Source organism: Myiozetetes cayanensis, unplaced genomic scaffold (assembly GCF_022539395.1).
Source record: "Myiozetetes cayanensis isolate MyiCay16 unplaced genomic scaffold, myiCay2020 scf4, whole genome shotgun sequence".
Lineage (NCBI taxonomy): Eukaryota > Metazoa > Chordata > Aves > Passeriformes > Tyrannidae > Myiozetetes > Myiozetetes cayanensis.
In genome coordinates this window covers 7,789,213-7,814,197 of record NW_026087631.1, presented here as the reverse complement: position 1 = coordinate 7,814,197, position 24,985 = coordinate 7,789,213, and the positions used below count along the sequence as shown (strand labels likewise).

At 41.3% G+C, this 24,985-nt stretch overlaps 2 protein-coding genes across 2 annotated transcripts; both read right to left on the bottom strand.

Moving 5' to 3' along the window:
• Positions 1 to 258: 258 nt before the first annotated feature.
• On the bottom strand, positions 259 to 11,783 carry GTF2H2 (general transcription factor IIH subunit 2). The gene is made up of 15 exons (XM_050329138.1): positions 11,606 to 11,783; positions 11,417 to 11,494; positions 10,468 to 10,504; positions 9,793 to 9,879; positions 8,904 to 8,954; positions 8,383 to 8,437; positions 7,506 to 7,611; positions 6,473 to 6,563; positions 6,228 to 6,315; positions 5,560 to 5,667; positions 4,292 to 4,355; positions 3,313 to 3,416; positions 1,366 to 1,468; positions 1,057 to 1,096; positions 259 to 664 (listed from the first exon to the last, which is right to left on the bottom strand). The coding sequence occupies exons 1-15, from the start codon at positions 11,659 to 11,661 to the stop codon at positions 545 to 547; spliced, it is 1,188 nt and encodes a 395-aa protein (XP_050185095.1). The 5' UTR covers positions 11,662 to 11,783; the 3' UTR covers positions 259 to 544.
• Positions 11,784 to 14,435: 2,652 nt separating this feature from the next.
• On the bottom strand, positions 14,436 to 23,911 carry MARVELD2 (MARVEL domain containing 2). Its single transcript, XM_050329521.1, has 6 exons — positions 22,548 to 23,911; positions 20,992 to 21,024; positions 19,393 to 19,529; positions 18,372 to 18,543; positions 17,619 to 17,669; positions 14,436 to 16,882 (listed from the first exon to the last, which is right to left on the bottom strand). The coding sequence occupies exons 1-6, from the start codon at positions 23,619 to 23,621 to the stop codon at positions 16,766 to 16,768; spliced, it is 1,584 nt and encodes a 527-aa protein (XP_050185478.1). The 5' UTR covers positions 23,622 to 23,911; the 3' UTR covers positions 14,436 to 16,765.
• Between the last annotated feature and the right edge of the window lie 1,074 nt (positions 23,912 to 24,985).

Below are 24,985 nucleotides of genomic sequence, written 5' to 3'. Positions count from 1 at the left end.
TCAGCACATTTGTAACAGCTGTATTTGAGCCGTCTTACTGAAGGCCAAGGTGAATACCCACAATACTTGAAATTAATATATGAAATATCTACCAATTACTTGCTCAAAAACTTCTTTGTTGAATCCTTGCAAAAGAATATTTTGATATGTAGAACTGCACCATCCACCAAAAGCAAAAGCTTGTTAACAACAGATATCTGAAGCATACTTTCAGGGCTTCTTTTTGAACAAATAATGAAACAAAAATGAATCACCACATTATCATAAAACCCAGTTTTATCACTTTCACATTTAAAAATATACACATTACCCATAATAACAGCTGGAAAAAGCCAGAGATTTTTAGACAAGGACAGAGAAAATAGATAGAGGTAATTTAAGAATATATTAAAAGTAATAAAATCATTAAAACATTATGATGCCATTGTTTGTCCCTCTTTAACCACCTTGTTCTGAGATGCGTCAGTTAAAATGATGGCTGAATAAACAAAATTTAATTCATGCAAGACTGACATAAATACAACAATTTCTCAAAGATATGATATCATACAGATATGGGTGCAGGATGCTCGTGAATACAGCCAGGGCAGCAGTGCAGAGAATCGTGGACAAACAGGTCGCATTCCACACAAAATGCATTCTGACACACTTTACATACGTAAACCTGTGTGGAAAGGATAGAAAAACAAGTCAAAATATTAAAAAAAGTCACCATCATAGCACTGCAGTAGGGTAACAGTTGTGCCATGAAAACATGTTGTTGACATCACTGAAACTCTGAAACACTGGAAGTTTCTAACAGCAAGTATATCCACAGGGCTGAGCTTCCAAATGGCTAAGAGTGGAAACTTCTTCATTCAGCTTCCTAGGAAATCCCTTCCCACACTTTTATAGACTCTCCAGTCTAAAAACCATGGCTCTTTAACACAGAACACTAGTTAACCATGACATTAACTTCCACAAACATTTTTCTGGTCTTAAGACAACTATACTAAAGGATCATCTCTACTTATCACACCTCTCAATGCAAATTCCAAAGCAGCTCAACATACTTACATTTTGGTCTTTCATTTCTCCGTGGCAGCCTTGACAATACCTGAAAGCAAAATTGTATTATTTTAACTGAAAAAAAAAGCCAATCAGTGTTTAAAAAGATCTTAATCATAGCAACAATTCATGGCAATTATTTCAGCTATTCAACTGAACTCAGATAACTGTTCATGGGAACTACAAATATTTCTTAATGCCAGAGGTGCCCAAACCCACACAAACATTCAGTGCTCCATCAGCAAAGAAGCTGCTGCCAGCTGTTCTTACTTTGGTGACAAAAGAATTACGGGATTCAGATAAATATGATTTGCATACCGTTCCCCCTTGTATTCTTCCAGTGGAACTTCCTGGAATGCATCCAAAGGAAACAAGTGATGGTACGACCGAGCCAGGTGAGGTGCAGACACCAGTGTAAGACCTGCAAATAAAGAGACATCAAAATTATTACAAGGGAGGACTTACTGAAAAGCTTTTCTGTATAAAATACAGTCAAAAGGAAAAAAAAATATTTGAAATTACCCAGTGGTTCAGAGCTTTCAGGAATTCAAAAAATTAAAATTATTTGTTCCGTTAGCTTCTATAAGCCAAAGCTGTAATCCTTTCCAGCTTTAAATCCTAATATAATAAACAAGCAAATTGCTCAAATTTCTACTGAAAACATTTAACTCTGTCTTTAGAAGTACATTTACAATGCACAGTGGTACGAAGCTCCTCTTTGGCAATGATGGTTCTGCTGTATCGCACCACCAGTTAAAATGCTCCACTGCAGCCTCCTGTAATACTGCCAAAACCATGCCATAGCCCTGCATCAGCTAACATAGGTCTGCTGGTTTTAACAGTTAATTTTCTTCACACTAACAAGTACATGGCTGTGTTTTTGGATTTGTTCTGGGAACAGGGTTGTTTTCCTTACTGCTAAGCAGTGCTTACACAGAGCCAAGGCCCCTTCTGCTTCTCACCCCACCAGTAAGTAGGACTGGGGGTGCACAAGGAGTTGGGAGGGGAAACAGCCAGGACACCAGTCAGTGCCCCAGCTAAAGGAAGGGATATCCTACACCATATGGCATCATGCTCAGCCTGTGAAGCTGGGTGAAGGTGGAAGGGGAAGAACGTTCAGAGTGATGGTGTTTATCTGCTCCCCTCACTGTTACACGTGATGGAGTCCCGCTTCCCTGGAGACTCTGCCAGTGGGAAGTGGTGAATTAATTACTTGCTTGGCTTGACTTGCATGTACAGCTTTTCCTGTATGTATTACACTGTCTTATCTCAACCCACGATTTTCTCACTTTTACCCTTCCAATTCCCTCCCCCACCCCACCAGGCAGGGGGGAAGGAGTGGCTGTGTGGAGCTGAGTTGCCAGCCAGGGTCAGACCACGAGAACAGGTTAGCTGGGGCACGGGCTGGCACAAACGTCTCCATCACTCACTCACGTGCACTGTGAGCATCTGAGCTCTTGTTCTGCTGATCCCTGCAGCTGTGGAGAATCCACTGCTGGTGCACAAGACTTCTCTTTTCGCTACTCCCTTGCTGGAACCAAACTCACTTTTGTATGAAAAACTTGAAATAAAGCTAGGATAAAGTGACCCAAAACTGTAATTATTTCATCCTCTTGCCAAATACACACATCCTGGTAATACCTACCACGTTTTGGTCATGTGCCTGTAGAAGCTAACAGGACAGCTCATTTTAGTATTAATAATATAAAACATGCTAATTCTCCCTCCCACCCTCACTAAGGGCAACAGGGGGAGGAATCATTGGTTGCACAGTCCACTAACATTTGCAAGACCAAAGAGCTTCCATTTACAACTCTACAGCCTGCCATGTGTCACTGCGCAGCCTGCCCTTGGGTTCAACTTGGAAATCTTCCATTCACATACTCCCGGAGGTTGGAGGTCCTCTGCCTTTTTACTCCAAAGCGTTCTATCTCCACAGCCTGGCATCGAGGAGTCTGGAACACTGGTGTGCCTGTCAAATCTTGATTCTTGAGAAATTACCATTCACATATGGATCACCCTTCTTCCCTGCTTTGCTTCAGGGCTTTTAGTTTATAACATTATACCAGGGTATATGATACAGGTTTACAGTTGCAAGTATATCCTGAAAGTCCCTCGTATGAAGTTGGCATCCCAGGTCACAGGAATGCCAGACTCTTAAAGCAGAGCTGGCTTTTAATTCCTAAGTATAGTTGAATTTTTCTACCCCTTAACAATCTTACCACTAACTCCTACTTCATCCACTCAGCTCTTCTTGCTACTTACCACAGATTTTGCATTCCACAGGAAGCTCACAGTATTTGGCTCTGCACTGGGGACAAAAATACCCACCCAGTGTGAGACCTGGCTCACTGTTGTTTTCCAATTGCCTACAGTAGAAAGAAACAATTCAGTACCTAAGAGATAACACCATACTACTACATAACTACAAATACTACATAGTTTTCCAAGCAAATAATTTAAAGTTTCAGTAGATCGCATGCAACAGTTCCATGTGTGTCAGAAAGCAACTGACACGATCATGAGATATCAGCAACCAAATTTTCTCACAACAACAGAACAAAGACCAAATTTTCTCACTTAAAGGCGCCAATGTATCTTTAAAAAATAAAGTTATGAGTGACAACTGCATTGCTATTTCTACTTTGGCACAAAAATATTCTGTATTGACTATAAGATGCATGTTAGTGTACTTATTCTTTCAAACAGCAGACACTGTTTCCTTCTGAGAATTCAGACCCACATCAGCCCTGAAAACTATGATTCTTTTTATTAAGAAGTGCTCAGGTACAGTAAACAAAAGGCCTCTATTTTAAGCTGCCCTTCAGAGTTACATTAGGAAATAGATAAAAAAGTACTTTATTCAGATAATACCCTTCATCCTAATAATTTTCTTTTATAATGATAATACCTAAATCAAGAACTGCACATAAAATTGTCAGTAATTACTTTAATAGCTTATAGCACCCTTGTATCCTAATCATTGTACAACATAAATAAGCACCATTTATCATTTTCCAAAAATTTAAATGCAAAGTTTAAAAAGTATATTTAACAGAGGTAACTGTGGTCACATACAGGATGAGCAAATGAAAATAAAATATCTGCTGAGAAGTCACAAGACATTGCTTGCTATTTTTTCATGTTATTTTGCAATATTCTCACTGTAAGGCAGATTTTCTAAATGTGGCTAACTGACATTGAATTCTTATCAGCTCATTGACTTCTAATTAACTCTACTTACACCATGCTAAAGGAAGGTTTTGCATCCTGATCAGATAGGGAAGCAATAGTATGCTGAGGAAAACCTGAAGAGAAAAACATATTAACATTATTATTACATATTAACAATTTTACACATGCAAGTAATGTGTCAGTTTCATACTTCAGTGGAGTAGTTCAAAGACTATTCTAAATATTTAGGCTTATCTCCTTCTTGTTTGTTTCTTATTACAGTAGAAATAACACACTCTTACTAGGTACCAAATTCTCCCTAAAGGTCTCTACCTACATCCACACAACCCTGAGTATACTTTCCCCAACTGAAAAAATGTCTTTTCATAGACTTTGTATTAACTGAAGCTCACTGGAACCCCATTTCTGAAGAACAGTGAAAAAGAAAACTACATGCAATGGTAGGAAAGCAGAATAAGCAGCACACAAATGTTCACTTAAACAATGGTTTCGAATTAAGGGAAAGTATTTTTTTATATGCAGACACCAAGCCTATATTCACCTTCCAAGTGCAGTATGTGACAGATGAGACTACAGCACATTCTGGAGACTGTAACAGGGACCTTTCTTTCTACCACTTATTTTTTACAGCTCATGACAAATGGACAGTTGGTTCTCCCAACAGCTCCTCAGGCTTTACCTATAACAAGTAAACCTCTTCAGTATTTATATCTACACATAAAAATACAAACATCCCTCTCTGTGAAAGGGGTGGATCAAAGTCAGAACTCAGTGCTCTACTTTGTGGCATTATAGTTCCTATTTTGGTTTAACTTCAAGCTTACATTTATCGAGAAACACACTGGGAGAAAAGAAGGTACCTATTCTACTTGCTGAAAGAACATCACAATAGTGCTCCTCACAAATATGTACTACATGGCTAAACATATGGCTCTTACAGTCAATTAGGTTATAATAGTTGTCTTCTGCAGGGAAAAAACAGGGAGGAACAAAATAGTTTTTCATCCTTCATTTCTAAGTAGTACACTTATAACAGGTATTCTACAAGCAATATCATTCCACTTTATTATTATTTCCAACTGCTGTTGAGTGATTTCTCTTATTTTTTAGTTTTATTTAACGCTGACTACTTTGCAGGAACAACATCAAGAAAACTTGTCTTTATTTAGCAAAATGCAAGTCAAAATGAAAAAAAAAACAACAATTGCATGATGTCTTTATTAAGCATCTTACTATTTGTAAGGCTTTAACACAGAAGATACAAATAAATAGACAGAGTAGACCTTGTGGTCGGAGTTTAACAAAACTGTACCATACCCATTCGAATAAGGGAGCACTCAGAACTCGAACTGGCAGGTGGAGGACTAACATGATGCATCAGCAGTTCCTTATAATGACCTTCATCTAAAATCACGTGGTATGTTCCTGTCACAAAGAAATAAATGCCTCATTCCCAGGTTATCAGCAGATGAGAATACAAACATATACTCCAAACGACAGAAAACAAATTAAGGAGAAGAAATAATTTATCCAAACCTGTTCCTAAAAACTAGCCCTGTTAATGCTACTGAAACTGACAAGTTTTAAATTTGGTAACATCAGAATGTTAAATTACATATGAAGGCCCATTGCTTTTTTCCCAACATTACACTGTAGTAATGATATTGTAAAAGTTACCACTGCAGTAATTAATATCAACATGTCACATTGCCTAAGTTCCACACCACATAACTTAATATGGAACAGTAGTTTTGAAAATATATCTATTTCTTCCCTCTAGAGCTGCAGCTACCAACTCATAATAATTTCACTTACTACTGTGTATTTCGTAGATTTAGGAAACCCTTGAATTTTCTGCCAGCACATTGGAAAACATTCATCCTTAAATATCAAAATGCATTTAATGAATTTTATAAAACATTAGTTACTTAATTTTGATTTTGAACTTGTGTTAGTAATATAACTACTAAACTTCAGATACATACCACCAGTTTCTCGGGCAAGTACTGTACAGACTCGAACTTCAGCACTTAGTCCGATGACAGATACTCTGATCTTAAATGCTTTTAAACACTTTAAATAGAAAAAGAAAGCATGCTCAAATTCATGTGCAGAACAAAAATGAGTAAAAAGTCTTAAATGAAAATTAACTGGTGATGACACTGCAACTGTCTGTTTTTACTCTAACAGCTTAGATGTTCAATGCAGTAGTCAAACTGCAATTCTGTACCTTAATTAGATCATAGATGTTGGCTGGATCACATGTTGTCAGGCTGCTGAAAACTACCAAAATCTCTCTGCTTGTATGTCCTGGCATGTGCCTAAGGAAAGTACATAGTTAATTTACTGCTGCACACTAAGCTACCTATATGATAATGTCTACAAGGACTTTAATGCACTGAAGTCATAAGATGACACAACATGAAGTCCTCTACAAATTCTAATACCATCCTTCTCTGAGCACCTGAATTTCGCTTTCCATAAGCCAAACCTTTCCAGTACTTAAAATACAGTATTTGATTGTGTAGTTGTTATCTAACTGTTTGCTCTAATGAATCCCTTGTACCTTATCCACGCTCTCACAGGTAAAATTTACCTTCAAACTACCCACACTACAGCAAGTCTTCTGACTTCTTAAAATAAAAATCTCTAATCAGTTTATAGGTGTAAATCCATTAGTCTTAACTACTTTTGGTTCTTAGTTGCAAACTCTCTTCCAGTTATCATTAAAACGGTTTTTTATGACACTGACTACTAACTTTGTTCTGTCAGTGTTTCTACCTACAACCTTTTGTTCAGTCTTCCAAACTGGGATACATCTCAACACCTTACACAGCAAAAAACTGTTTTAAATCTATCCCATGTGAAAATTTATCTTTCTAAAGAATGCCAAAACTCCTACAAGATTACTGTGACTCAGTGGTGCTTCTTCCCCTGTTTTCTTATCATGAACCCCTAACTCTGTCCTCTCCCATACCTCAGCCCTCCAGTAAAAAATAATTATGCCTTTCATTACAAAATCTACATAGAATCATCTACTTGGTTTCAAAATACTGTTGCATTTTATGAGCAGCAAACCTCTAAATACCAGCTTCTGCACTACCAGCATATTTAACTTGTTAACAATTCGTATTGTAAGATAACATAATCAAAAACTCAAGTCAACATGATGCAGGATGCTCCTCAGAAAAAAGTTCTGTCTCTGCCTCTCAGAAAATTCACAATCACAAAGAAAATATAAAAACCTCCATGTAAATACTAACTTTAAAGTCTGCATGGCCAAATTTAGGGAATTATATAGAGAAGGCTCTCCACTGCAGTTCATATCCACTGCTTTCTTCAGAGCAGTTACGTGCTTTTTTGAGTTTCCTGTAAGTAAAAAAAAAAAAATCAATTCAGCTGACACAACAAGTTAAAAAAACTGAAATATTTAACTACATATGCAATGAAGTCTACAACAAGTTATCAACCTGTGACAAAAAACTGTCTATTTTTTCATTAGAAACTGATATGCCAATCAGAATGCAGAAAACAATAAAACAATGTATTAACAGAGAGACTTTTACTCTATAGGCATCCAGTTGTTAGAAACTTCAGGAAGCCAACAAAATAAAATCACTGTTGTCTATCATTAAGTGGTCAACATGAGTGCAAAGTGTCTCACAAAGCGTTTCAGCAAAAAAAGAGTTTAGTTTATTCTGTTATCCTCAAAGAGCTGTTCCAAGATTGCTTCATCCTCAATTTTTTCCATAAAGTCTGCTTTATCTCTGAAGTCACAGAGACTGCTGTAACAGTAGGAAGGAACCAACAAAACCTTGCTTTTAACATCTGATCAGATCTCACAGAACACACAGGTGCCATAACATACAAAATTAACAAACACTATACGGTGAAACAAATCATATTTTATCAGTAATCTGGACAAGACAGTGGCAAAAAGCACACAGTGGTGCTTCTAGATCAAAACAGATCAAAACAAAGACTATGATTTCAGATGACATGCAATAATTTGTCTTTTAAAAATATGGTAATATCACTTTCAGCAGTGTATCAGGTAGAACTTGTAACATCAATGAAACAGATAAAAACATCTCCAATTAAAACAAACAAACAAACAAAAACCAAAACTAAACTCTCTACCTGAGAGTTCTGTCATTTTTTCAGCTCTTTTACTCTTGGTTACAATTAAGCCAATCTGGAAGAGGGAAAAAAAAAAAGTCAAAACATTTCTTACCAAATTTTAAAATGAGCTTTTTATTTAAAATATTTTTGCTATATTTGCCCAGTACTTCTTTATGGATCAAAATTTTTTAACCATACAAGTCCGTACAAGTTTTCTTGTAAGCGTAAAAACAGCAGCCCAACATGATGCATCAGTTAATACAAACTGTGTATTTCCACACTTTTGCATAAAAAGGAATCTTTGAAAATTCCAAGTGTCTGAAAAAAAAATATAATCAGGTCTTCTGTGTCAGAACTGATGCTAGGAATAACAAAAGAGACTGGTTCTTATTTTCATTAGTTTAGGCAGAAACGAAAGTTTCACTAGATGGGATGGGAGGGTACACATAAACAGAGAACAGTTTACTAGATACTGTTAAAACTTAAAATACTTTTTAAAATAGCTTTCTATTACTTGTTTCTCGCATGGTTGTACATACCTGACTAATGGGATTTTGGTCAAAGTACTCTTCAACAAAATATTCCAGTAACTACAAAAAAAGTTAAGACTGTTAGGAACTAATTACACTTTTATTCCACATGCACTAAGTAGGTGATATCTGCAAAACACCTAGTATAATTAAAGAAAAAAAAAAAAGTTGGGGAAAACAAAACAAGGGAATGAGACAATCTTTTCTATTTTTCTTTCACCCCAGCCCTTCTCCTTCATCTCATGTTACCAATGCAATGCAGATTTCATAAACTTGTCCCCCCTTTTACTTTATTCACATCATATGTTCAAGTTCCAGACTCCTGGTGGTTCAAATGGAGGTTTCCAACACACCACAAAGCACCAATCTGTACAAAATCATTACAACCCAGTATTTTGTGCTTTAGTGTTATTAGGGAAGACCATATAGTACCATATGTACGCCATTCAAGTCCCCCATGCCTGAAACACCAATCCAATTCAACTCCTGACTAACATCCTTTCAAATCAGAATTCATTAAAAAAAACACAAAAAACTGAAAGAAAAAATATAAACAATTCTAGCTGTACAATGAAAACACGTCTGTTCTTCTTACATCCCCTTATTATGGGCAACAATTAATTTCCAAACACTTTTCATAAAGGGTCTTTCCCTCACATGTCCTTATAAAGTGCTTTCACTGTACAGAAGTACATGAGCATGGCAAAATAGTGTCACACTACTCAAAACACAGGAAAATCACAGGTTAGCAACAAAAGCAAGGGGGAAAAAGCAGGGACGATAGGAAAGCTGAGGCTATGCACATAAAGGAGACTACAATTCTTTTAAATGCAAAATGCAGCTGGGTTTATAGAGGAACAGTGGCTCAGTAAGAGAACACTTCTGAGTCCAGAAATACCTTCAAAGTGCAAGTAAGTCTGTTCGGTTTTAAGTCTTGGTCCTCCATCGTTCTTGATCCGTCAACAACCACATAAAGGTGACGCATCTGCATTTCCAGCATAAGTGAAAATCACTCACAGAATACATCCTGAACTGAATTCTTTATTCCATTTGCTTAAAAAAGCCACTACTTCCTCCCTCAAACTGGGAAAATTCAGAATGTTGAGCAATGCAATCAAGTGAAAAAGTAACGCATTTGTCCACTTTTCCTTCAAAATGAAAAAGAAAACCCAAACCACCTCTCTTGAAAAAGGCACACTGCTCTTTTCCTCTCAAGATAAGCTGCAATACTTGCATAGCTGGAACCTTCATGTTTTCATCTGAAAGTCCAGCTCAGTGTTGGACTAAAGCAACGTTGTTATTTTACAAGCTGTTTCAGTTACACCTGTTTTTCATGCGATCCCCACTGCAAAACACACCCCACGTGCCCAACCTCTGAATTCCACCTCTGAATGCTCATGCTTCACATTCACCCTGCCATGGAGCAAAGAATGTTTTAAAAAAAATACAACTGGTGGGAAGCACAAGGTTTGGTCTCAAGCACGTTAGGTCAGCAGTCTTTCAGAACAGGAACAACACCTGTAGTCCAGCAGCTCTGGACCGAGGACAGAAGAGGGTGAAGATACCAACATACCATTCCAAGTCGAACTTGTCCATGGTGTTCATAGAGTCTATCAAAACACAGAAGGACTTAAGTAAGATGCAAATGAACAAATGGCCCCTAAAACAAAAGCCCAAAACAAATCCTGAACTAGACTTCTGCCCAATATGCAGCAGTTAACAAACTGCGGACACTTATTTACACTGACAAATCCCACAACTCAACCCCAGACTTCTAGCCTCTCAGAAAGCAAATAAAAACTATTTCTTACTACCAGGTTTAATGAAGCTCTAAAATTTTATCCAAATTTGAATGTTTTAACATAACTTGAAAGCAAAAGTTGGATTTTTTTTTTTTCTGGTAATTTTTCTGAAATTTGAAATAGAAATCTGGTGCCATGATACCAAACCCCAGCTTCTGTTGTGACAGGAGAAGGGGCAACATTTTTAACTAAAGCAGAGTGGGTTTGTGTTAGATATAAAGATGTTTTTATGATGGGGGTGGTGAGGCACTGGCACAGGTTGCCCACAGAAGCTGTGAAGTTGTAGATGCCTCATGTCTGGAAGCTTTTAAGACCAGGTTGGATGTGGCTCTGAGCAGCCCAGTCAAGGGGAAGCTGTCCCTGCCCCATGGCAGGCAGGTCGGTACTGGATGAACTTTGAGGTCCTCTCCAACCCAAAGCATTCCACAACTCTATGATTTGCACGTTTAAAAAAAAAAAATGCTGGAGGATTCCTCTAAGCTGCCCAGATTGTGACTGCAGCGCTCTGCACAGTGCTCCATCAGATCAAGACCTGCAGCTTCCATAAACCTGGGGCATCCGGCCTGCACACACTCGGTGCTTAAAGTTAAAAGTTCATTTTACAGTTTCTTACGGTGCAACAAGAAGTAACCAGGAAGCATGAAGGGGTAAGGACACAAAAACCCACTTTCAGGCTGATCAAGCCGGGGTTATCTGCGGGCCTGCGGCCACGTAAAATACCTTTTCCTCTTCGCCTTGAAGAGAATGTCATCGATGGTTGCTTTCAACGACCCGGATTCGTCTTCTTTAAGAATTTCCCTACGCAGAGCAGAGTGTTAGCGAGCGGGAGGGAGATTTTTTTTTTTTTTTTTAATTCTCTCCCCTTTCGCCAGAAAGAAGGTGAGGGAGGGGAACGGGGGACGAACACACCATGTCCTTTCGTAGCCTCCTTCCCAGCGCTTGGTCCGCTCGGGTTCGTCATCCATCTCCGCGGGAGGCTGAGGCGGCTCGGCGGGCCTGACGGGAGACGAAGGGGGCTCGGGGAGGGCTGAGGGGAGATGAGGGGTGCAGAGGGGAGATGAGGGGTGCAGAGGGCACTCAGGGGAGCCGCGGACACCGCCAGGCCCCGCCGCCCCGCACACGACCGCCCCTCCTTCGTCTCGGTGCGCCGCCAAACCCTCCCGGCCGCCGCCGGGGCCGCGGAGCGACCGTTCCGGGGCCGCTCCCTCGTGTTCGGTGTCTCGTGGTTTTTTTATGTTTTGCATCCGCCTAAAATAATTCCGAGCATCCGTCTGATGTCACCGAGAGTTTCCATTTCGTAAGCATCGCTGTGAGGAGCTAAGCTCTGGCTGCTCCGAAGAGCAACCCGAAAACTCCAGGGATGCGGTGGCAGCGCGCCAAGACCGGGTTTCAGCTCTTCAATGGCAGGAAAGGTGCCGAGCATCCGTTTCTAAGGGGGCTCAGTACGTCACCCTGCATCCAAGTAAGACAATAAAGAAGGGGAAGAAAACGTGTAAACAGCAGTAACACTTCCTTGAAACGGGAGCAGGGAAAAAACTTGCCACTTCTGCTGCACCCTTCAGCCCGTTGCGCTTGTCGGGAGAAATCTACAAGGGAAACAGAAGTGAAATTACTTTTGCTTTCGGTTAAACCATGCCTGGGGAAAATCCAGAGTTTTTTAAAGGAAAGCAATCTGCTGAAGACAGGAAAAAGGGGGATCTTTTAGTCTGAGAAGCCAGGGTTTGTTTCTTGGAACTGAAATAGCCGTAGTTTGATCTACTCCCATTAGAACACATGCCATCCTTTCTTTAGGAGGAAAATGTCCAAATTATAAAACATTGAAAAGGAAAATTGCTGCCATCTGACAATTTTAATAGGAGAGAAATGAGACTTCTTTCAGAACAGGGGTATTTTTTATTGTCAAGGCCAAGAATTTCAATACTGGACTGGAATATAGGATATAAAATTTTGTAGATTATGATTGTCCAAGTGCTTGCAATTCCATCACAATTTTGAGATTTACAAACTAAATACTGGATACCTCCTTTTAGAATTTCAAACCAATTAGGTTTTTCATTGCCGTGAGTATTCTGTCATGGAAGCTAGTCCATCTATTGTGCTATACAAACTTTTGGGTACATTTATTAGGTACTGCTTTACCTGGCCTGAAAAAATGTACAGTTTGATTAAAAGTATGCAGATGTTGCCACAGTTACCTTGATCAAGGATATCCAGCTGTTTACAAAGACAAAAAGGAAAAACAAACAAACAAACAAAAAGGTCCAGTTTGGAAACTATTAAATTTATTCCTAGAAACTGTAAGTCTCTTGCGTAATTTGCTTTGTAGATCTGTGGAGACAGGAAAGCATTTTGTAAGGATAAAGGCTTCTTATTACACACAGGGTCTGAGGATAGGCTGTAATTGGAAGCAGACACTACATGCCCATGGATATAGGACAGTATTACTTGGTAAGATTCAAATACATGTTAACGACACCTTCTGCAAAAATCCAGTCACACGCGTAAGACCACACAGACTATTAAAATGTACATGCAAAAATGCAGAGTCACAGAGTTGAGCCCAGAGACTCTGCATGAAGAGACTGAGGTGATAATCATTTAATAACTTCAGCTTTGTCTGGAGTACACATTCTGTTCTTTCAGGGTATCAACAGACCACTTGCCCTGATAGCTCTGATGGTAACTAATTTTTAATTTCCTCCTAATTTCTGTCTTGCTCCAACTTGCTTCAGCTCCCAGCCATTTATTCTTATTTCATTAATTTCTTTGATAGATGAAAATGTTTCTTAGACTAGTAATTCTCCTGTGGCGTGTTCAGAGCATTGTTGCCAACTGACAGGCTGAGAGAGTGCGGAGAAAAAACTCCAGGCCAGTTTAGTGTGTAAGATCAGATAAAATGAGCAGGTCCTTTAATCAGGCCCTCAGGCCCAGGGGAATACATGCAACACGCTCACACCCAGGCAGTGGTTCTATGGTTTTATAATAAGGTCCATCCAATCCCAGATTTATCCACCCCCTGGTTCTGCCCCGTTCTACTCCCCGACAAGCCCCTTTGGGAACTGGGTCTGGACTCTTTAGGACCCCTTCTTCCTCATCTTCATCTTCTTGGAGCTCCTCCAAAGTTCGGGGCTTGAAAGTCGCTTTGTCTGTTGTGGTATCTTCTTGTTCAGGCCCAGGGTGCAATGTTCTTAAATAGAGGTGTTTTCTACAGCTCTACTTTGAAAAGACGTCTAAACATGCTAAAGGAACTTAGAAAGTTCAATATAAAATGAGGTAATAGGGTTGGGTATTTGTAAACTACTGTGCTAAAGGCTAAGGGATTATACCGCTACATTAAAATCTACACTTACTGTACAATTGACAAAAAGCTAAAAAAATCTGAAAAGCTCTGAGGCATCACAAGAAAGACCTTTTTCAGTTCTCCATTGATAGGTTAGAGCAAAACCAGCTGATTGTATGCACCAAAAGTGCCTTAACAGACCTGAGGCCCCTAAGAGATACAGAACTAAGCAAGTAGCTTACTGTAATGGTTGTAACATGTTGCCCTGCTGCAACCTAAGGATGCCCTGCATGCCTTGGGATGGTAACCTGGGAAGTCCGCTGCTAAGGTAAATAAATGCCTTCTTGTGAGGCTCCATGCTCAGCAAGCCAATTGCCATGCATTGACTGATCCTGTTCGGAACCCAAAAGCAGTCAGGAACGAGTATTTCTCTCCCCAGCTTCTCTCTCCCAGCTTTTGGAAAATCCCCTTGGCCACAAGGGTGGCATCTTTCTAGGAAACATGGACCACACCCAGTAACATAGCTATCCACATACAGCTGTCTCCACTTGGTTTATTCCCCTGTTCCAGCCACAGGCATGGTGTTCCGTTTTCCCAGCTCCTTTGCTGGAAACTTTGCAGGAAAGGGGAAGCACGATGGTTCTTCACAGGTTGGAGACACTGTCTGAGGGACCAGGAGCCAGTTCCTCAAAGACTGAAGCTCAAGACCACTGTAAAAGAGAGCCTGGGGCTGGATGTCAGTGTCCTATGGAAGGAAGACCTATTAAGGGTGCAGACCATAAATCTTCCAAAGAAAACATCACACAGCTTATTTTTAGGACTTTATGAACACCAGCTGATCCTTAAAGTTGCGTTCATCTTCTGTAACTGATGCAATGCCCACAACTCTCACTGAGAAAAGAAAGAGAAAACTGGATGTACAATGAGAGGTCATTTATTTAGATTTTGGGGATTTGGACAAGTACCTCTCTTACAAAGAACAGTTTAACAAGTATACAGCGCAGCAGGTATAAGAACTTGGCCCATCTCCTTTATAAGGTAGAGAGATTTCCTGTTTGAAATTAATACAAATTAATACAAAACCAGAGAGAGAGGCATCTGAATAGAGAGGGAGAACAAGGCTGTCATCTGATTTCAGACTGATGAAAAAGTTGAGGCACCTTCGAGGTAGATGGGACTGAAGGTTTTCAGATGAGGAGGTGCCAAGTTTTCCAATTCTCTCAGTGTTCCTATGGTGTTTTATGCTATTTACTTAATCCACCAAAACTCTAGCAATTAAGTAGCTACTAAAATTGGAATGTCAGCTTCGTAAGTATGAAGGTGGGTGTGTGGCCATCAGGACTGCAGTGTGAATGACAAGGGCTGAGAAGTCAGAAGGGGTTTAAGTGTCAGACTGAGGTATGTTAACAGAAGTGAAGGACAGAGGTAGTACTACCATGACCATTCTGAACTGGAAACGGCTTTCCTGATGTCTTTCCTTTAAATTAAGGCAGAAGATAAAAACTTTCTTTTAAAGAAAAAACGATCACTAACAAAAATTTGCAATAACCTTAATCAGAGCAGCTTTTTCTAACAAAATGTCTTTATAAGCAATAGAGTAATATGGACGGGGTTTTTATATTAAAATACATTTCAGAACAGACAAATTCAGGTTATAAAAAACTGTACATAGAAACTATCAATGCTTCTAACAATTTTAGTACGTAAAAATAATTAACAAAGATGTGAAAAAGGATACAAAGTTTCCTGGCTTATGAAAACATCTGCACATACAAACCTATCCCCATGATAATATCCCCAAGAAAATATAAAAATATATATTGAATTTATGTCGATATGCTCTGCAAAGAATGTTTGTTAATACATTTTACCTGGCCTTAAAAATGATACTAACAGTTTATACTTTGAATTAATTAATTTGGCTTAACTCTCTGAATGCCAAGTTCACGGACATCTGCTGCCTAGACCAGATGTCCTGTTACTTGCTAATGAAGAATAAAGTGTTTTGCCTTTAAACACCTGTACTCATCATAGCATGACCCAGAAAAGGCATGCAGAGCATAATGACCTACAGCAACACTAATGGGACGTTAATGCAACTCTCATCCTGTATCTCTATTCCTTTAAGGCCGTGTATAAATTTGTTGCATAATCTCTAAAGAGGGGAATAAAAAAAGCAAACCCAAGTGCCCCTCCCCCAGTTGCTTAAATAGGAAATTATTTTTCATCTCTTGTTGGGTGAAATTCAACACAATTTCTGGCACACAGTACAGCACTTGGAAATACAATACAAAAATTCTTATTAAACTAGCTCCTGAATGGCCAAAATTATTCAGTATGATTAAGCACTCCATCAAAACCCAGACAGAAAGAATAGCTCAAGTCTTCCTGATATCATTAAAAGTCACTTACAAATAAAATCTGAAATTGTTAACAGCATTTCTGTGCAAAATTTCCACGTGGTATTTAGAACTGCTTTCTCTGGCGTACTTTGCAAGTTTGCAAATACAGTATTTTCAAATAAAGCATTCATATTAAGAGGCCAGGATTTCCACTAATGAAAACAGAAATGTTAGAAGAGGTTTTCTTAAGTTATCTGATAACTTCAATTACACTGATTTAAAATTGGATCTTCATACAAAACCTACCAGTAATGTACAACATCTAAGTAAGAGACAGAATGATTAACTAATCCCCATAGGTGTAGTGTTCTGGGAGTAAATAAATAGGTTAAAATATGCATGTCGATTTAAAAAACAGAAAATAGTATCCATGAAGTGAAGGCATAGCTAAGTTTCTACATTCCAGTTCATAACTTTATCATAGTCCTGAATTCGTTGTTTTATGTGAGAAAGCTTATTCTTTAGATATTCACAACGCTCCTTTTTCTCCAGAAATGCAGGATCCTGCCAAAAATATAAAAACCTTTACATTAATATATAACGTTTTCATATTCTTCTAAGAATAGTCTATTATCAATTATGTTCTTGACAAAGGATAGTACGTAAATTGTCTCCCAAATTACACTTTTTTTTCCCCTGGACACAACTTTTTATGTCCTGCTTCCCTTCCTTCATGAAAGGCTAGAAAAAGATGTTCTGCTTTTATATGCTGTAGTTACTTAGTAAACAGAGCAGTTTTAAAACAGAAATCTGCAAATATAAATCTCATCCTACTACATACTTTAGATTTTATAAGTGTGCTGTAGTAAGTGCAATAAATCCCCCCCCCACCCTCCCAAAGCTATGAGGTTATGTTTTCTGTTATCTGTTGGCTGTGTCAGTCAGTGAGTATCAATGAATCCCAAATGGATCCCAAAAATAACTAGTCTGCTGAGTGCAAAATGTTAAGAGATGAAACATACTCTCAGAAGATGAAAATGCTAAACTGTTTGCTTGTAGTTTAGTTTTTTCTTCCACATCTGGCTTCTGGAATCACTATTCTCAAAACAGGTTGCTGGCAGGAGTGTGTGGGTTGTGTCCTAACTTTGCCAAAGTTTTAGAAGAGAAAATACACATTGCCCTGACGTATCTACAGATACCCTTAGCTACTGAATTGTGCCTAGTGTCCAAACTGTTGGCTATTTACATTCTCTTTGCTATTAAATAGATTCACTGGCAGTGTAAATCTAAAAATACTTACATTTTTTTTCCTCTTGTATTCTTGCAGAACTTTTGATATCCTTTCCTGTTCCTAATGAGAGACCACAGATTTTTAAACACTTTGAGTATGCTCCATATCTTCATGTAAGTTCTACAAAATACTCATTAAAAGCAAAATTCTCATTTTATCCACACATTATAGTTGTAACATTTCAGTTGTAAATTTGAGAAATAGTGGAAGTATATTATTATTATTATTATTATGGCCAGTCTTCGCGAGCGAAGATCCGGGGAAGGTCTTTCCACCTTCCAGCCTGCGCATTGGATTTTTTAGGTGAGACACAGTGTGTGCGGAACTGAGCCCACCCTTTAATCCTAAGGTTCATCTGCCGGGGCCAAGCGAGCTTGGACGGTGGCAGTGAGGTCCTTAGGACGTAGGTGGGTTGCCTTTAAGGGCTAACGAGCCCCACCTGCCCGGGAGTGGCCCTGACCGGGAATCAAACCCGGGTCTCCGCGGTGATAGCGCGGCGCCTTGTGATTCAAATGTAAAAGTTACTTGTATGAAACAAGGAAATTTAAAAAAAACCAGAGAAACAGGTATATGTCTTAACTACACCTTGGTGTTCTTAACTAATGATCAGACAAGATGTCGCATATACGGGAAAACTTTCTCTCCCACCAGGTCACAGCCAGCCCTACAAAACAGTGTGTCCTAGCTAAAGATGGTCAGAAACTACCTAATAATACCACCTAATACCACTGTTTTCTGTGAGCCCATTTCACAGGTACTTACATATATGCTTTCAGGACGGTGGGGAAGCTGTTTCAGCAACGCATCCAGCTCATCAAACTTTTTTAATACAGCGTGAACTTCCACAGACAGTTCTTTATACTCAGCAAATTGATCATTGAACACGGCTTTGTACCGGTCTCTCATTTCATTTGTTTGAATTACTGGGTATTTCCTTAAAATAAAAATAAAAAAAAATTAAAAAAGTTTTCAAGAACTAGTTTTAGAGATAGGACTTTTAAACAAACACTTGGACCCTTCACCTTGACAGTGTATTTCTGTATTGTTCGCTAATCTCACAACCTGCTGAAATCTGCATGCCTGTAAAGCACTGAAATCACAGAATGGCTGAAGTTACAAGAGACATCTGGAGGTCATCTGGTCTAACCTCCAGCTCAATCAGGACCACCTAGGCCAGGCTGCCCAGGACTGTGTCCAGATGGCTTTTGGTATCTCCAAGGATGGAAACTCACTCTCTCTGGGCAACCTGTGCAGACCTTCACAGTGAAAAATATTTTCCTAATATTCCTCCTGGGTTTCAGTTTGTGCCTTGGTCTGTGGCAAATAGTATAAAAATTAATTTATGATCTCCAAGTTTATCACAGGAAGGTTTCTCCTCTAAAAAGGAGCATGTTACAGATTTAACACTTAGGAAGTACAAGAGTAGTCAAACTACAGGAGCTAAAAAGGCAATTTCCCCATGTATTTTATTTTTTACTATAACATCTGTATGGTGGCCTTTTGTTCCTTTAATAGTTACTGTACTTGCTAGATGATAACTTTCTGCTTTAACATTTGAGGTGTGTGTGGGTTTGTTTTTTCTATTAAGATTCTTTATTAATCATTACTGTTTTGTGCCACTGATACCAGCCCCCATCCTCTCTACCTTTTAACATTAACTTAATAAAGCATCACAGCACATGCATGGCATAGAAACCACAAGTGTATATATGAGAACTGCTGAGTGAAAAACATCATTCAAGTATTATCCATTAAGTTGGTTCACCAAAGTCAAGTCACTTACGCTAAGTAGTCTGGCATCACTATAGGTTTAGGAATGTGGCCAGCAGGTATATGACCATTAAGGAGTTCTGGTTTTCTTTCCACTGACTTAAGCTGCCTGTAGCTGACTTCTTCTCTTGGTCTGTCATCACCTTCATACTGCTTTAAAAGAAAAAGAACTTGTTCTTAATGAAGTCAATTTTACATAAACCACACCATACGCAACTCATTTGGAGACAGAGATACAAGTACCTAGCAGCAGTAGAAGCAAATAATAGATAGTTCTTATAGCCCTTATTGTAATTAGAAAATGGGTAATGAGTTACAGTAATGTTTCTCACACAGTATTCTTCCTCAGTTTGTCCTAAGAGCAGTATCAGTGACAGATAAATACTTCTTTGGGTTTGGAAAGATTCATTTGCCTGTCTTAAAAATACAATTTAAGGAAGATTCTTTGGATATCCATCTAATTTTTGAATGAACAGGAATCATTCAGTTCTCTGGACTTCCCTTTTCTCTTTGTTTCCTATTAAAAGAATTACAGAATATGCCAAGCTAGAAGGGACCCACAAGGATCACTGAGTCCAACTCCTGACCCTGCACAGAACCATCCCCAAGAGTCACACCGTGTGCTTGAAGTATCATCCAGATGCTTCTCGAACTCTTCTGGGTGTGGTGCTGTGACTATTTCCCTAGGGAGCCTGTTCTGTGCCCAACCACCCTCTGGGTGAAAAACCCATTTCCAATATCCAACCTAAACCTCGCCTGACACAACTTCGGGCCATTCCCTCGGGTCCTGTCACTGGTCACCACAGAGAAGAGATCAGTGCCTGCCCCTCCTCTTCCCCTCACGAGGAAGTTGTACACTTTGATGAGGTCGCTCATTGGAACAGTTTATCCCTTGATCCAGAAAAAGAAAACATGTGCAGTCTTGTTGGAACACATAAAAAAGGATCCTGATCCAGTACCGAACAAACAGAGAAAACGGTGTAGGAAATTCACAGTGTCTACAGGAGACATTTAAGACTGAAATTAATACACCATAATTTCTCTGGGAATCGTCATGTCCTATTAAGATCCCATAGAATCTTTGCAGCATATGCAACCACACCTTTGTGTGGCAGAACCAGTCACACTGCTGATGCTCCAAAACCAGCAAGGAGGTCTTTGGAGCAGTCTCAGAAACACGGGAAGAAGCTCAGCTCAGGAAGGACCTACTGTGCTTCCACTGGCTCTCCTGCAAATGAAGCACACAGCCGGGAAGAAAGAAAGTCTAAAACCTACCAGACATCTGACCTGCTGTTTTAGTCATGTCTGCCAAACCCAGTGATAAATGCTACAGAACATGTCACCTTGTAAGAGAGGGTAAGAGCACATTCAGAGGCAACCCTTGGATCTGCTATTTACAGTCTGTTTTATAACTTAGCCTTATGAGGAGTAACTCCTTTACAAGCTTCATCTGAATCTTCTGCGTAGAAGAATGATGAACTCAGTTAAAGAATTAAACCTAATCTCTTCCAAATCAAATAACTAAACAAACAAGTCAATCAAACCAGTCACAAGAAAAAGAGTAACAATTTAGAATTACCAGTAAACAGAAAAATAAATTCCCACTTCCTACCTTATTTTCTGGAACAGAGGACTGTGTTTTCATCTATAAAAAAAAAATATTGAAAGGACTACGTTTTATTTTCAGCAAAAATAGTATGCAAAAGCACAGACTTCTAAAATCTTGACCTTTTCAAGATCATGCTGCTTAGAGAACTACATTTATATTTAAGTAGGAAGAAATTTACCATAAGAGTATTTTCAGACCCATTGCTTAAAAGACTGTTTAGGAACAGTAGAAAGAAAACAACCACCCAAACCCCAGAAGGAACAGCTTGCAGGAAATACTCCATCCACCTCCCAAGCTCCTTTATTATTTCACATTCCAGCCCACGTTAACTCACTAACACTCTGCACCCTAATTCATTGAGTAGAAAACACAACAGTGCACGAACCGGTAGCTCAACCTGCAGCTGTTTTGCACAGCACTCTCCAATCCTAACCTCTATTATAAAAGCATTCTCTTCAGAAATACTTAGTAATAGGAGTAAAAGAACTTGGACAGTAACAGTGAAGAATGAACGAACACCTTCTGTGTAACTCCAGCAATCACCTCATTCTTGCACGACATATTATAAGTAGCTTGAAAAACTTTTATGTACTTTTTGAAAGGAAGGTCTGAGTTTTATGCAAGATGGTGGACTGGGAAGCAGTGCTGGAAGTGCTGCAAAAGAGTACGCAGTCACAGAGCAGAGGAAATGCAACTTTAAACTCACTTTCTCCTACTAATATCATTTACATGCTGACTGCTCCTTAAGCTAGGCTTATGTAGGCCTCACGTACATTTATTTTTATGTTATATCAAATCTTAACAATTTTTTAAAGTGTTTTTTTTTTTGGTGGTGTTTTCACACGAAGGAAATTTTACACAAATGACTCTGAATTCTCTAATTAAGAGTGTTAAGTCTCTGCTACTATAGTTTATCATTAACCAGATGCGTATTGAATGTTTTGCGTATGGTCAAGACCAGAAGTCAGGCAAAATACTTGCCCTGAAAAAGATAAGGCTGACGGTAATGTGACACACCGAAATCTAGCCCACTCTGTTATTATTTTCTGATCACTATTGTAAGGAAGGATGAAAAGAAGTAGCTTGGAGTTTCGTTTGCAAAGTAAAAAGTATTTGGCTTTCTTACACTTATTCACACTAGCACTTGATGCACTGAAAGCACAGTTTTAAAATAAATACTAGGTGGCTTTAAGCCTAACCCTGCCGAACAGATGAACAAGCACATTGTTCATTTCTTCCTTTGTTTGGAAAATACACACCAGGAAATAGTTCATCAGCAGACTCAGGAAGAGAGCCCAGTATTACAAAGAGAACAGAGCCAGGATGAACTATTAAAAAAAAAATAAATAAAATGTCCAGGAACTTGGGTCTGACATCTTAAAAGGTCTTTGATCTAGCAGTCTCAAATAATGTAAGACTGGTTAAAATTCTCCCTCAAGGCTATGGACCTGCTGCGGAGAAGACACCTGATACGACTCCATCTGCGACACGGTAAGACCTCGCAAGTGCTCCCCATCACGCCGTACCCAGTCGACATAAAATGGTAACTAAGGACTTACCTCCTGTTCCATTAATTCCCTGTGCCTCCTAGCCGCTTCGTGCCTCCATAACTTTAGAGAAACCACTGCGCTAATTAGATAGATGATCACCGTGACAAACAAGAAGATGATTGCTGCAGTCTGACCTCCTTCCACACGGCAGAAAGATGCATTTATCGGCGTCTTAAACAACTGGTAGTAGCAGAGCCCACCTCGGTTGGTGTCGTTTACGTACACTATGGCAGCCGACATGTAGAGGAAGAACGAGGCCACATTGATCCCGAACTCGGTCAGAGGCCACCAGTTGGAATCAAGGAGGATAGTCCGGTAGTACATGGACATGCCCAGCACCAGCAGCACTATCGTGACAATCCACGCCACTCCCGCCACCACCAGAACGAAGGGCGTTTTGGGTCCGCTGTAGGAGTATCCGCTGTAGGCGCTGCCCGCCCCGTATCCGTAGGGCTGCGAGTACCCGAACATGTTGTACCACTCGTTGTCCTTGTGCACGTAGGCGGTGACACAGGCGAAGACGGCGGCGCCCAGCAGCAGCTCGGCCACGCCGAGGATCCTGAGCAGCCCTGCCCAGGACTTCATGTAGGCGTACCGCTGGTGGTACTCCTCCACCCGCTCGCTGTACGTCTGCCCGGTGCCGGCGCGGCGCTCCAGCGAGCCCAAGGGGTCATCGGAGGGCAGCATGGCCTCGGCCTCCTTCCGAGAGTTGTAGCTCCCGCCCGATCCCCCGTAAGGGTCCCTGTAGGAGCCGGGCACGGCTTTGGCCCCAGGCTGCGGAGGGCCGGGGGAGGCCGGCGGCGAGCACTCGACCCCGTCCGAGATGTACCTGATGTCGGAGGCCGTGCTGTCCCAGCTGGAGCCGGGCTGGCGTCTCCCTTTGAAGAAGTTCTTCCACGAGTCCGGAATGAACCGCCGGACCGGCTTGAGCTCGGCCGGCTCGCTGGGGCCGGGGCTGCCCCCGGCGGGGCCGAAGGGCGGCTGCAGGGGCAGCGGGGGCGGCGGCAGCGGGGCGGACTCGGGGCTGGCCCCGCGGGGCAGCGGGGACCGGCCGGGCCGCCCGCCCTGCGAGCTCCGCGACATGGCCGGCGCTCGGCCCGGCCTCGGGCGCTCCCCGGCCCCGCTCGGCTCACCCGACGGGAGGGACCTGCCGCGGAGTCCGAAGGGCAGCCGGCGCCGGGCGGGGCACAGGGACGAGACGGGCGGAGGAGAAGGACGAGCAGGGAGGAGAAGACGGAGGAGCCGGGCGGAGGAGAAGGAGGAGAAGGGCGAGCAGGGCGGAGAGCGCCCACCGGGCGCAGCCCCCCAACACCTGCACCGCCCCGGCGGCCTCACCTGCGGCGGCCCCGCGGCCTTCGCCCGGGGAGGCGGGAGCTTCCGGGCGGGAGTGGCGGGACCGCCCCGGCTGGGAGCGACGGGAGCTTTCCCGAATTCCCGGTGCCGGCGGGGGCGCGGCCGGTGATCCCGCAGGAGGGCTGAGCGCGGGGGCCGCAGAGCCACAGAACGGGGCAGGTTGGAAGGGACCACACCGGGTCATCTGGTCCAACCTGCCTGCTCAAGCAGGGTCAACCCCAGAGCACATGGCAAGGATTGCATCCAGGCAGTTCTTGAGCATCTCCAGTGAGGAAAACTCCACAACCTCTCTGGGCAACCTGTTCCATTGCATGCTCACTAGCCCATAAGAAACTTCTTTCTCATATTCAGGTGGACTTTGCAGTGCATCATTTTCTGTTTTTTGCCTCTTGTCCTATTGCTTGGCACCACCAAGAAGAGCCCGATTCCATCCTGTTCCCATGCAGCCTTCAGATACTTACAGGCATTGGTGAGGTCCCCTCTCAGTTGCCTCTTCTCAAGGCTGAACGGGCCAAACTCCCTCAACCTTTCCTCATAAGAGAAATGCTCCTGTCCCCTCATCACCTTTGTAGCCCCTCCACTGGACCCCCTTGAGTAGTTCCTTGTCTCTTTGGCACTGAAGAGCCCAGAACTTAACACTCCAGATGTGTCTCACCAGGGCTGAGTAGAGGGACAGGATCACCTGCCTCCTCCTGCTGGCAACACTCTTCCTAATGCATCCCAGGATCCTGACTGCCTTATTGGCCTCAAGAGCACACTGTTGGCTGATGGACAGCTTGTTGTCCACTAGGACCCCCAGGTCCTTCTCCACAGAGCTGCTCTCCACCACGCCAGCCCCCAGCGTGTGCTGGTGCTTGGGCAGCACCTGGCGCAGAACCGGCCCGGTGACAGGAAACCACAGGGAGCCGAGCAGTCTGTTCAGACAAGCCAGCACCACTGTTTCCCCATCATTTGTCAGTCAGGAGATATAGGATAAATCCACTGTGCTGCACCATTGTCTTCCGCAGAACACAAAGCGCGTTTTACGTTCACCTCAAGTACATGCAGCTGAGTACAAAACAGCATTAATTCAGCAGGAGTTTTGCTTACATTGT